The sequence below is a fragment of the Poecile atricapillus genome, chromosome Z, assembly GCF_030490865.1.
Source record: "Poecile atricapillus isolate bPoeAtr1 chromosome Z, bPoeAtr1.hap1, whole genome shotgun sequence".
Classification (NCBI taxonomy): domain Eukaryota; kingdom Metazoa; phylum Chordata; class Aves; order Passeriformes; family Paridae; genus Poecile; species Poecile atricapillus.
Window position 1 is genome coordinate 2,766,795 of NC_081289.1, and position 12,898 is coordinate 2,779,692.

Here is a 12,898-nt window from a genome sequence, read left to right on the forward strand (position 1 = left end):
AAAGAGGTTTGAGATTTGGGGCCTCTAAAAGAATTGTGCCCTTTTTTGATATATTAACACAGTGCTCTGTTAGGCTGGGAAAAGAGGCTCAGAAAATCAGCAGGAAAAGGGAAAAGGTGTTCAAATGGGCAGTGCTGCTTTTGTGGCTGTGGCATTTCAGAGGACACCTCGACAGGAGCACCACCACCACGTGTCAGGGCAGGACAGCTCGAGGCTTTCTCAACATCCAAGTCAGATAAGAGGAAGATTTTAGGGTCATGTGTGGTCATTTTGCACCAGGGCAGGTTCAGGTTGGACATCAGCAGGAATTTCTCCATGGAAAGGGTTGTTGAACATTGGAATTGCGCCAGGAGGAGATGGAGTCCCATCCCTAGAGGTGTTCAAAGAACAACTGGATGTGCTCTGTTCTGGTTGTCAAGGTGGGGATCGGTCACAGGTTGGACTCGATGATCTTGGAGGTCTTTCCCCTCCTCAGTGATTCTGGGATCCTATGTGGGAGAAGTAAGAACAAACTCAGATGTTCTGCTGAGCTACAGCTCTCCTCCATCCAAGGGGCAATGGATTCCCACTGCCAGAGGGCAGGGTTAGATGGAATATTGGGAAGGAATTGTTCCCTGTGAGGGTCTTGAGGCCAAAGAAGCTGTGCCTCATTCCTGGAAGTGTCCAGTGCCAGGCTGGACAGGCTCCCAGGAGCAACCTGGGGTAGTGGAAGGTGTCCCTGCCCATGGCTGGGGATGGCACTGGATGGGCTTTAAGGTCCCTTCCAACCCAAACCATTCTGAGATTCTGAGAATCAATGAAGTTGAGTGATCTTTTCAAAACCAAACAATTTTCGTCATTTGTGAGTTGCACAGCTTGGAGGTGGAGATTCCCAATTAAGATCCAATCAAAGCAGTTCACTACCTGATTTATCCTGCAGAGCTGGTGTTGTGTGACAGAAAAAAGACCCCTGAGCTGTGCCAAACAAGCAGCGGAGATGAGAGATTGGGACCCAAGGTGCTCCAGGCATGGACCTGTCTTTGCAGGAGTATTTCTGAGTGGCTACAAGGGCAGATCACATTTTGGAGGGGTGAGAATTGGGTCTCAACTCAATTGGAGTTGGGTCTCAACTCATCCCTCCAAACCTGGCATTCGAGCAGAGGGTCTCTGACAGGACTGGTGTCACCCCAGGCTCCTTTATCAGCCAGAAGACATGGCCAGCCTCAGAAGTCCCGATTAATCCTTGGGGGTGCCTCCCTCTCTCCACCACTAGCAGGAGAGGGAAGGTCCCTCTGCTCCTCTGCTGTGCTTCCAACTCCTCCCTTTGTCTCCACAGACTCTGACCCTCTCTGACCTGAAGCCAAAGCGAGGACCAGTGTCGGGTGGCACCCAGGTGACAATCACAGGCAACAACCTCAACGCTGGCAGCAACGTCATTGTGACCTTTGGGCGACAGCCCTGCCTCTTCTACAGGTACAGATGAGCCCTTCCTGCTCCTCGTGCCCAGGTGTGAAAGATGAAATTCTAATTAAAGTCAGGAAACTTCTCCTGCAGCCCTGACACCTTGTCCCTCAAGTGCCTCCTTTGCTCGTGGCCACGTCTATGCTGCAACAGGACTTGTGCATTCTGCACCATGCACAGCCTTGCTGGCCATGTTTTGGGGAGAGAGAATAGGATTTATTTCATTGTTTTGACTGGTATTTGATGTGCTTTTTCCCGTGGCCTCTTGTCAAATTTCAGTACGATTCTCCACGGTCCTGTGCTCTGCTACTTGCTCTGGGAGTACGTCGTTTAAAAGATTCATTTTCATGTCCCAGCTTTAGTAGAGGTGACAAAGAAAATCTGACAACATCAGTTCGAAGCACTAAACCACCTCCCTTTTATCCCAGAATAGTCCTGTAGCGCTAAGAAATGGATGATTTGCAACATTTTAGCTCTGTGCTGGCTCCTGTTCAATGGCGCTTCAGAGAGGCTTAATGTCAGTGTTACCTGCTGGATGTTCCCTGATCCCTGTGAGAATGAGGCTGAATCCCATTCCCAGAGGCTCCCACAGCTCAAAACTACCCAGGGCAACACATTTTGCTGCCAGTAGCGATGGGGGCTGAAGATGAAGTTGGCACATTTCTCCCAAATATGTCCTTGGCAGAGGAAGCGCTCATTCACAGGAGACCTGGGAGCACTGCCCTGGGGCAATGCCCTTCCCTCTCCTGGCTGTGGGGATCCTCTTTAGCAGCCTGTCATGACTGTGGAGCGATCCAGCATCCAAAATTCAGCAGGGTGAAGTCACAGTCTGTGATTTGAAATGCCAAGTGGGAGCCACAGCTGCTTGGAGATGCTCGCTGAAGACTGGGGAATTTTAGGAGGGATTGGGCACTGTCTTTTGGGGTAATTTAGAGGCCACCTGGAGGGTGCAGTCATTGAAGGTGACTCACAGCCCCATTTTAGGGGTATGAGATGAGGCTGCATCACAAATCACAGGACTGGGAAGATTGAGAATATTTGGTGCCTTGATTTTTGATGCATTTTGAAAGTAATGCAGACCTGGAGCTGGCTTTTAGACCCCGCCAAAAAGAAAAGGTTTATGCAGAATCCTCTTTAAATATAACCATAAAATGCTTCCCACTGTATTAGCACTTCCAAAGGTACCAGGCAGGCTGCAAACTGCACTTAAACAAGAATTACAGTCCTAATGTGAAGTAAACTTTATGATCCCAGACTGCAAAGCTGAGGTGCGAACACCCCTTTTATGAGCTGCTGCTGCACATGTCTGCAGGCAGGAAGGAAACATCCATCAAATATTTAATCACAGAGAAATATTTCTGGAGAGAGACCTGGTTTGGACTGCCCTTGGGGTTCAGATTTTACTCAGGGTCCTGAGAGATGAGGGCTCATGTGGTTTTATTTAAACCAGTGAAAAGGTAATGCCACTTCCCGAGACACTGCTACACGAACATAAATGGTTCACACTGAGGTTCACCTCTTCAGTGCATAGCTTTGGGACACAGGACATAAGAATAAATAGTTGGGATCTTTTCTCACCATTTTTGCTGCTGGTAGCACCTGGTTCACATTTATTTTCTCCTCTTCCCAGGAGATCCACCAAGCACATTGTCTGTAACACCACGGCCTCCTATGAAGGCTTTGAGAAGGTGAAGGTGTCCGTGAGAGTGGACAAGGCCAAGATCCACCAGGAGCTTCACTATGAGTATGTAGAGGATCCCACCATCCTGAGGATCGAGCCTGAGTGGAGCATCTTCAGGTGAGTATCCCATGGGAACCCTCTCACAATTCCCATGGTTTTTAAAAGGAGCACTGCTCTGATAACTTTAGTCCTTGGTGTAGAAAACTGATTTCCAAGCATTGTGTCCACCAGGAATTTGTGCAGAGATACTTCCCCAGAGGTAATAGATCCCTCTGTTAGAGGGTGGATTAGAGTGAAACGACACTGAATGATCAGTCTTTGTAAATATATAAATATATATATTATATATAAATATATATTATGTATATATAGATTTATGTATTTATATATTATATATTTATACACATATTATATAAATATTTAATTGTTGGTTTGTTTATTTATTTATTTATTTATTTTAGAACAATTTGGAAAGCAGCTACACCCCATTTTTTTTTTGCTATTATCTCTAGCAATATGAAAATATAAAAGCCCAAAAATATCCCATAAGAAAATGCATAAGAAAGAAATGGAAAGAATGAGAGTAGAAAGACTGCTCCACTCGTTGGCTCCACAAAACCTGGTCATTGCAGTTTTGATGTCTGTTGGTTGAAGTGATGGTCACAGACTGGATCCATCAGATGGCGAGGGGCATCCCAAAGAAACGATGGAGACAATCCCCAGAACACAACCTCTGTTGGGTTTCTCCTCAGGTTCAGGTGGGAACACCCAGCAGGCAGTTTCCTGCTGGATGATGGAAAGTCGAGGATCAGGAGTCTTTGACAGTTTCTCAGAAGACACAGCTGCCTATTAAATTGTCAGTTATGTCCCATCATGGCCCATCAGCAGCGTGAACACCTTCAGGCTCCGTGTGAATGTCCCCTGGGTGGGGAGTTATCACAGCTGGGTTCACTCCATAAGGACAGAGACAAAGTTCCCACCTCCCTGGGTTCCCCTCTTTCCTCACCTGGTCCAGCACCAGCTGCAGCCTGAGCTGGGCTGTGCTCAGCCCTGGCTCCTGGGTGGGTGCTTTTCCCATCAGCAGCTTGCCCTGAGTGTTTGAGCCACCAGCATCCTGTGTCTCCTCCAGTCTCACACTCTTCTCCCTAGACCTGGGAGGACTGGACAATAGTGTCACATTTACCTTATCCCAAGTTCCCTCCACACTCCAAATTCAGTCTGTAGGTGTATTTGGGGAGGGGTGGCTTTGGTGGTCACAGATGAGCAGCTGCTTCTTTGCAGTTTGCTACAGTGGGCAAAAGCCTGTCCATGATTTTACCAACATTTAAGCCATGAACCATTTCATTCTGTCACAGTTTGTGAGCTGCAATTCCTACATTTCCCACAGCCTTCATGGACTTGAAATTCCTACATTTCCCACAGCCTTCATGGACTTGATGCCTCAGGACTAAGCACTCCCTGTTTGGCCATGGTGCCTGAAAGCCCCAGGGCTCTGTCTCCAGATGAAACACAACAGGAGCCCTGCTCCCTGTCCTATTCAAGAGCCTTTCTCCTCGTTAGGAATACCTTTTTCTCTTCACCCCCTTGATGCTGCTTTGGTGAATTCACAGGGTTCACATGAAGGTGCCTGAGAGCAGTGTTTGCCCTGGTTGGGGAAGGCATCAAAGTGATACCCAAACTCTCAGAAGCCTGGAGAAATGGGCTCAGAAAGGGAGAAATTGGTCATTAAATGCTCTGGTATTTCCTTGAAAAGATACAAAATAAGAAATCTTAGTCTCCCCTCATTCATCCATGGCAGCTCTCTGCTCCCCTGTCAAACTGGACTGATTGGAGTCCCTGGGGATTAGGAGCAGGGCTTGTAAATCCCCCCAGTTCAGCTCCCATCCCAAAGATGTTTTCACAAATCAATTAGTGCCTTTAATTACCGTGAGGGAATTTACTGATTTAGCCAGATTGAGTCTTTGCACGTTGGGCTCGAAGCTCTAGTGTCAGGATTTTCCATTTGGGGCTTTTATTTTCAGTCAGACTCCAGGTTATCAGTGAAATGAGAAATCCCTTTACTCCCTCATAGAGTGAGTTCAGTGCTGCTTAAAAGGTGCAAGATTGACAGCTTAGGAGAGTGAATTCCTGAATATCCCCTGGAAAGCTGCAGCACAGGGACCTTCCTCCACCTGGTATGGCTGAGAGGTGAGGAGCTCTCCACAGGCTGCTTGCTCCTTGGTTTCTCTGCTGAAGCTGCCAGACAGAGGTGAAGGAGCAGCCAAGGAGATGTCTCAGGTGTAAGCAAAGCTTTGGCCAGCCTGGAGGTGCTGGATGGACGGGATCTCCCATCCCAAATCCCAGAATAATGGAAATAAGGGTGAGGTGCTTGTTTAGAGAGTACTAGATTATTTGTGGGGTGTGTAGCTGCTAGGATGGATGGCTGGGACTGCACTTGTCTCACCACTCATGGAATTATTAAGGCTGGAAAAGACCTCTAAGATAAGTGACTCCAATTCTTAACCCAGCACTGACATGTTCACCACCAAAATGTGTCCCCAGGTGACACATCCACACAGCTTTTGCACACTTCTGGGGTTGATTTGAGCATTTCCAGTGATGGAACGTTTTTGGATACAACCTCTTCCCTTTGCTTTCCTCATCTGAAACCAGGGAGCATCAACTTGAGCATTAACAGACGCCCCATTTTAACCAAACCTACCCGATTTCATCCTCCTCCTTAAGCACTTTTGAGCCACTCCAAAGGTGCACAGCCCTGGAGAAGATGGAATATCCAGGATTTCCCAGGGTTCGGGGTGTCAGGGACAGTTTTTGGTGCTGTAACTGCGAGGCTGAGCTGTTCCCAGCGAGAGATGATTGCCACTAAACCAGCTTTGCAAAACCAGTGGATGAATGTACCAAGCCTGGCTTAAAACCTTTTCAAGGGCTGTTTTTCAAGACAATAAAGAAAAGATTACTGCTAATTTACTTCCATAGCCAAAAACACACAAAAAAAATTAAAAAGAGTCACGCTGGGCTGGCAAGTAAAAATGTTATGAGGCTGCATTAATACTTTTGATCTGGGTTTGATTTGAGTTACATCCAGCAATTACCTGAGTCTGCAGGCAGAAAATGATACTCGGGGTCTGTTGGGGCAATAACCAGTTAAATTCTGAGAGCTTTTGGCACCTCTGTCATTTTGCTAGGCAGCAGCAGGTCTCTAGGCTTTGCTCCCACCTGGCTGACCATCCAGATGCAGCCACAAATGCCAATGGCTGGTGATTTTCAAGGCAAGAAACAGTTTTATTTACTTTGTTTTCAAGCCAGAGATGGTTTGGGGGTGATTTTAAGCCTTCAGCAAACAAAAACCTGCTTTACCTTTTTTCTTTCCCTCTCTCTGGTCAGGTGCTGTGGCTGTGTTTATTACCTGTGGTCTGAGCCTGCAAGCTCAGATTCCAACCCAAACAGAGGATTTTTGACACGTGGGTTTAAAGCTGTGTGCACGGCTTTGGTTTGATTAAATAAAAGGATTTGTGTTTATATAGACACACATACCTGTAGGTGTGTTCACACATTGGATTTTTGTGGAAGAGGTAAAACTTTGAGCCAAGTAAAGATATAAAATCCCTTCTAGTTTGAATCAGCAGAGATTAATTATATTAGTAATTAGTAATTAAATAATGATTTAATTATTAATGAATTATGTAATAATAGCAATAACAATATTGTTTTTATTATTATACTAAGGCTCACAGCCAAAATTCAGAAGACTCTGGGCAGTGGAGAAAGAATAATTTGGTTTATACACTTCTGGGTTTTGAAGAATGAGCTCTCCCTGGATGGTGTCAGGAATCTTTGCAGGGAAACTGAATTTTGGGGAGAGGGTATTTTTCTCTGCAAGGCAGAGAAGGTCTTTTGTAAACAGATGTGTGACTTCAGCAGGATCCCTTGTGCATTCAAAAAAACTCATCCAGATCTTGTGGAAACAGCAAAATGTGGGTTTGCCCTGTAAATTTCTCCATTAGCAATTTCCAATCATAGCTGATAGCTGATTTCAGAGAGAAAAAACTTGAGATACTCTGCAAAACTCAAGGTCAAATGTTGCCCTAACCATGGACCAGTCCTTGAGTGAAAGACCATGAGGAGCCTCCCAGAGAAGTGTCCCAGGAGTATCTCCTGAGTATCTGCTGAGAGATGTGGTTGTGCCAGTTCTCTTTGGATAGACCCAAACTCTTTGGTTCATCAACGTGGATGCCACTGGAGGGGCTGGGTCAGAGCTCACCCAAACCTGACAGCTTTTCTGTGGATGTTTGCATTCATTCCTGCCTCCCCAGCTGATTAATAATGGAAGATAAATGAGGAACACTGAAAACAAAGGTCAGAAACGGGGGAGGTTTGTTGCCTTCTTCCTCACAAGGTGTTTATTCTCTGGTGTATTCTCATTTATAATGCACGTGCTTCCCCTTTCCTGTATGTGCAGCTTTACCTGGAGGCAGGAAAGGGATTCTGAGCTTTCTTTTCACAATCCCATTGATTTCCACGTGGCCTCCCCTTCCCAGCAGGAAATAAACTGCATCCTGGACAGTTTCCAAAGGGAGTTATAGAGGCAGGTGCTGAAACTGCTGAGAGCACTGCTCACTCTGGCAGCCCCTCAGAGATGGGGCTGTCTGCTGATGACATTTCCTCATCCTGTCCTGGCTGTGTGAGCCCTGACAGGTGAAGGTTTTACTTTCTTGGGTAACTCTTCTCCTTTCCTGGATCACTCTGGCTCCACCTCACGCTGTAACAGCAGAGCTCACTCTGATAGATCAGAGCTGCTTTAATTTGGGATGGCCAGAGCTGCCTGTGGTGAGCCCTTCTCCTTAATGTGGTGTTCAGAGCCAACCCTGAGAAGCCTGGGAATGGTCCTTGGCAGTTTCCTTCCTCCTTCCCCTACATTCCCTGAAGTCCCAGAGCTGCTGGCTGCAGCTGGAAGGGGAGGGGGAAAGGAGAGAAGGGTGTTTCTGAGAGCTGTTTCCTTGTGGTGACTGTGACTGCAGGGAGTGGGGAGGGCTCCAGCTTCATCTCCTATAAAAGTGAGAAAATCCACCAGATGCCTGTGGGCTGTGGCTTGTGGGAGTTGGCTTTCTCAGGAAATTGGCCTTTGAGAAAGGGGACACAGAGACTGGGAATCTCTGCTCGTGCTGGGTCCTGATCTAGCTGGGCTACCACAAGGAAACCAGGCCAGTGACTGGTGCACACCAAAGCTGAAGACTTTGGCTCCATTTCCCCTAATTGCCGTGGGTCTGGGCTCCCTGGTGGCACCAAAGAGTTCACTGAAGGGACATTGTCACATTCAGGTTAGATATGGGGCTACAGACCTCATCCCAGACTCCTCAAGAGCTGTTTCCGTGAGATTGTGTCCGTGAGGGCTTTTTGGGTTGGGCACTGGAACAACTCCCCAGGGAATGGTCACAGCCCCAAGGCTGCCAGAGCTCCAGGAGTGTTTGGACAACACCCTCAGGGATGAACAGGGTGGGACTGTTGGGGTGTCTCTGCAGTTGGAGTTGGACTGGATGATCCTTGTGAATTCCAGCTCAGGATATTTTATAATTCTGTGACTGACTGAGGGGACATAGGAGATATAGCCTGTGGACCATTTTAAAGACTCTGTGTTAAATCTCCACTGTTCTTCTCATCCCCAAAGCTTGTGATTGCTGAATCCTGACAATGAGAACCACCCAGAGGCTCCCTGACATGGCAGTTTTAGCAAGCATTTGTCTTTATAGTTATTTCTCCATTTATGAATGAATGAAAAATTATTTGTTTTGTTCTTCCTTCCCTCTCTACAGGACCACAAGGTGCAGTCAGACACTTTGCAACCAGCACTCAGGAGCACAGATCACCCATTCCTGGTGTGATGAGTTCTGACATCTATTAGCTGGGTTCATTCTTTAATTCCATTTCTTCTTCTCCAGTGGCAACACTCCCATTGCCGTGTGGGGAACTCACCTGGACCTCATCCAAAACCCTCAGATCCGGGCAAAGCACGGTGGAAAGGAGCACGTCAATGTGAGTTCAGCTGCAGAGCTGGGGAGGGGACCTGCCATGGTGGGGACAGGGGCTGGCTGGCAGCTCTGGAGCTTCAAATCTCCTATTGCAGCCCAAAAAAGAGAGCACAAAATGATTTGTTTCCAGAAATATTCTCATCCCTGAAGGACACACACAAAAAAGAAGGTTTTTGGCAGGGCTGTAACCAAACTTCAGGGTCTTCTGAGACCTTCACCTTTGTCTTTGCTTCTCCAGCTTGCTGGGTTTCATTTCAGATAACCTGATATCCAAACTGGAATCCTGAGCACAGCTGAGCATGCGCTGCACAAACACTTTTGGAGGAACAATCAGAGTGTGAGACCTAATTGCAAGGTGGTAGCGAAGTTTTCACTAATCTGTGCTCTGCCAAAAATAAGGGAAGAAACTTCTGTTTCCAGAAGGAAACAAAGTCGGGGAAAGATGCTGATGCTGGCAACAGAGCCTGAGTTCTCTCAAGAGGCACAGGAGGTCCTGTTGAAGTGCAAACTGCTCCACACACCCGCCTCAGCCAGGCTTTCCTAATCCCTCCCCAGCCTTGATTGTGTGGTGGGGAATGTTTGGAAGCAGTGGAGCACCAGCCTGTCCCAGGATAACCATGGAGATCTGCTCCTTCCTCTCCCTGAGAACCATCTGCCCACCAGGAAGGATGAGGACATTTCCCATAAAAAGCCCTTGTTTTGGGTTTCTTTCTCCAGAACTGTGAGGTGCAGAACAGCACAGAGATGACCTGACAGGGTCCCTATTTCCCCTAAACACCCCTTGTTTTGGGTTTTTTTCCCCAGAGCTGTGAGGTGCAGAACAGCACAGAGATGACCTGCCAGGCTCTGTATTTTCCATAAAAACTCCTTGTTTTGGGTTTCTTTCTCCAGAACTGTGAGGTGCAGAACAGCACAGAGATGACCTGACAGGGTCCCTATTTCCCCTAAAAACTCCTTGTCTTGGGTTTCTTTTCCCAGAACTGTGAGGTGCAGAACAGCACAGAGATGACCTGCCAGGGTTCCTATTTCCCATAAAAACTCCTTGTTTTGGGTTTTTTTCCCCAGAACTGTGAGGTGCAGAACAGCACAGAGATGACCTGCCAGGGTTCCTATTTCCCATAAAAACTCCTTGTTTTGGGTTTCTTTCTCCAGAACTGTGAGGTGCAGAACAGCACAGAGATGACCTGCCAGGGTTCCTATTTCCCATAAAAACTCCTTGTTTTGGGTTTCTTTCTCCAGAACTGTGAGGTGCAGAACAGCACAGAGATGACCTGCCAGGCCCCAGCACTGGCTGTGGACCCCAATCACCAGTCTGAGCTCGCTGAGCGCCCGGAGGAGTTTGGCTTCATCCTTGACAATGTGCAGTCCCTGCTGATCCTCAACAAAACCAACTTCACCTACTACCCCAACCCTATCTTTGAGGTTTTCAATCCCTCAGGGATCCTGGAGTTGAAGCCTGGAAGTCCCATCATCCTGAAGGTGAGATGGGGACCAAGGAATGGATGAGGAAGGACAAATTCTGCCTCTTGCCTCCCTGTGCCTGCCAGCACCCCCATAAATCGTCCTGATTGCACCCCAGAAATTTCCTCCATTCCTTGCCCCTTTTGGAACCATACCAGAGTCACCATCAGCAAACACCAAGCACTGCCCACACCCACAACTAAAAATTATAAACTCTTGAGTGCAGCCTAAATTTATACCCACTGCTGCTCACCAGAGAACACCAGAGATCTTCTACCCTTGCAATGTGCCTGACCCAACTCTGTTTCCCTTCTTGTAAATTCAAGAGCTCCCTCTCACCCTTCTTTAAACCCAAACCAGTCCTTTGCCACTTCACAGCAATACAGAGAAGGAGTTTTATGATGCAGCATTTCTGTATCACTATTTTTACATGGTGAATATGCAAAGAAGTTATTTTACTTGCAGATGCTTTTTTCATGTTTGGAAAGGGGTCTGACTTACTTGTCTATGTTTAGTGAAGGCTTTTTTTGTGCAGGACTTAGGGGGAACATTTCTCATTCAGTTGCAGAGAGGGAGGAGCAGGACAGGCTGTTGTGACTGCTTTGAGTCTGTAACCACTCATGCTGTTCTCCGCATGAGTTCCTAAATTGGCTTTTCCTCTCTGTGTGAGCAAATGGTGAGCTACAAATGTCATAATAGAATCATGTTTAGGTTGGAAGGGACCTTAAAGAGCATCTCATTCCAACCCCCTGCCATGGGCAGCAACACTTTCCACTAGACCAGGTTGCTCCAAGCCTCATCCATCCAACCTGGCCTGGAGCAGCGTCAGGGATCAGCCATCCACACCTATCAAATGCAGTAACGACTCTTGTATCCCAGGAATGACCCAGAGGGGGAAAGAAAACTCCTTCCCAATGTTTATTTGGTTATTTTGGGGCGTGATGTTCCTTTCTGTGCAGGGCAGGAATCTGATCCCACCGGTGGCAGGAGGCAATGCCAAGCTGAACTACACCGTTCTGGTGGGTGAGAAGCCCTGTGCAGTGACCGTGTCAGACGTGCAGCTCCTCTGCGAGTCCCCAAACCTCATTGGGAGGCACAAGGTGATGGTAAGTGATGCCTGACCTTCAGCCTCTGCTCCCTGGGTGGCTTGGGAGGGCACAGCAGAGCTGAAGAGTTGGCAGAGTGCTCCAAGGGGGCTCCATCACTCTTTGCCTTCCCAGAAACGCCAGGGCCCCTTTTAGGAATAATATTCTCATCAAGGGTAGCTTGGAGAAGTAGAACAGTGGAAAAGTGACCTGGAGATCTTTGTGGACAATGAGATACCTTTCATGATCAAACCCCAGTAGGAGAGTTTGCCTCTCTTCTGGTTTTCTGTGGGCTGTTCCATGAACCCTGGATGCTCATGTGAGATCATGTGTAACATGTTCCTACATGAAATTGTTAAATTCATCACAGTCCACATCATTTTGTTGACAGGATGGTGACTAAAATTTGCCTTTATGTAGGAGAGGAATAAAAAAAAAAAAGCAGGATGTGGACAATAGTGTGACTGGGCTTTGGAGTTACGACTTCTATAAAACTTCATGTGCTCCTTCAAATCCTTCCTGGAACCTGTGAAGAATGAACCTGGTGATTACATCAGAGGGAGCTTCTCCTCTCACCGTTTATTTATTTACTCCTTTTTTTTATTTTCCTCTCAATAATTTGAATTCCTTGATGCTGGTGCTTGATAAACATCATATCAGCAAACACCCTGGAGCTGTACCAAGCTGTGGGTGGGAACAACAAAAGCTGACAACTGACATCAGTGTTTCTCATTCCTTGTGAACAACTGTTTTTCTGTTGCGCCTCCCAAAGCTGTAGCTGTCACATATTAATTTATTTATTTCACTGGGATGAGACTCAGAGAATTTGATCTCTAAAAAGATTTTTCTGGGAACTTTTAGGAAGCAGAGTTCATGATGGTCATTTTGGGTCTTGCTTGTGGCTGCTGCTGGGATCCCTCGCAATGGCTACTTAATTTCTCTGTGCCAAAGTTTGTCATCTGGAAAATAGAGGTAATAATCCTTTCCAGCCATGCAAATGCACCGTGACCCTCGATTCATTGCAAAGCACATTAAGACTCTCCAAGAGGAGCAGTAATGAAGTGAGAGATTTTCTCTGTGTGAAAACCAAAGCTTTTGAGCATGGCAATAAATGTTCCCTGTCATTTTCATGGATATGATTAAACATATGGTCAGTGAGAGACGGACAAAGCCTCTCCTGGGGAGACAAAACTCAATCCCAGTGA

General features: G+C 47.0%; 1 protein-coding gene across 1 annotated transcript in view; it reads left to right on the top strand.

Moving 5' to 3' along the window:
- The window catches only part of LOC131572785 (plexin-A4), a 421,465-nt gene that overhangs the window by 355,452 nt on the left and 53,115 nt on the right, over positions 1-12,898 (top strand). Inside the window, exons 15-19 of the mRNA XM_058826142.1 lie at positions 1,316-1,452; positions 3,071-3,238; positions 9,058-9,151; positions 10,387-10,626; positions 11,568-11,714. Coding sequence (XP_058682125.1) covers positions 1,316-1,452; positions 3,071-3,238; positions 9,058-9,151; positions 10,387-10,626; positions 11,568-11,714 — 786 coding nt within the window. The remainder of the gene's footprint in view (positions 1-1,315; positions 1,453-3,070; positions 3,239-9,057; positions 9,152-10,386; positions 10,627-11,567; positions 11,715-12,898) is intronic.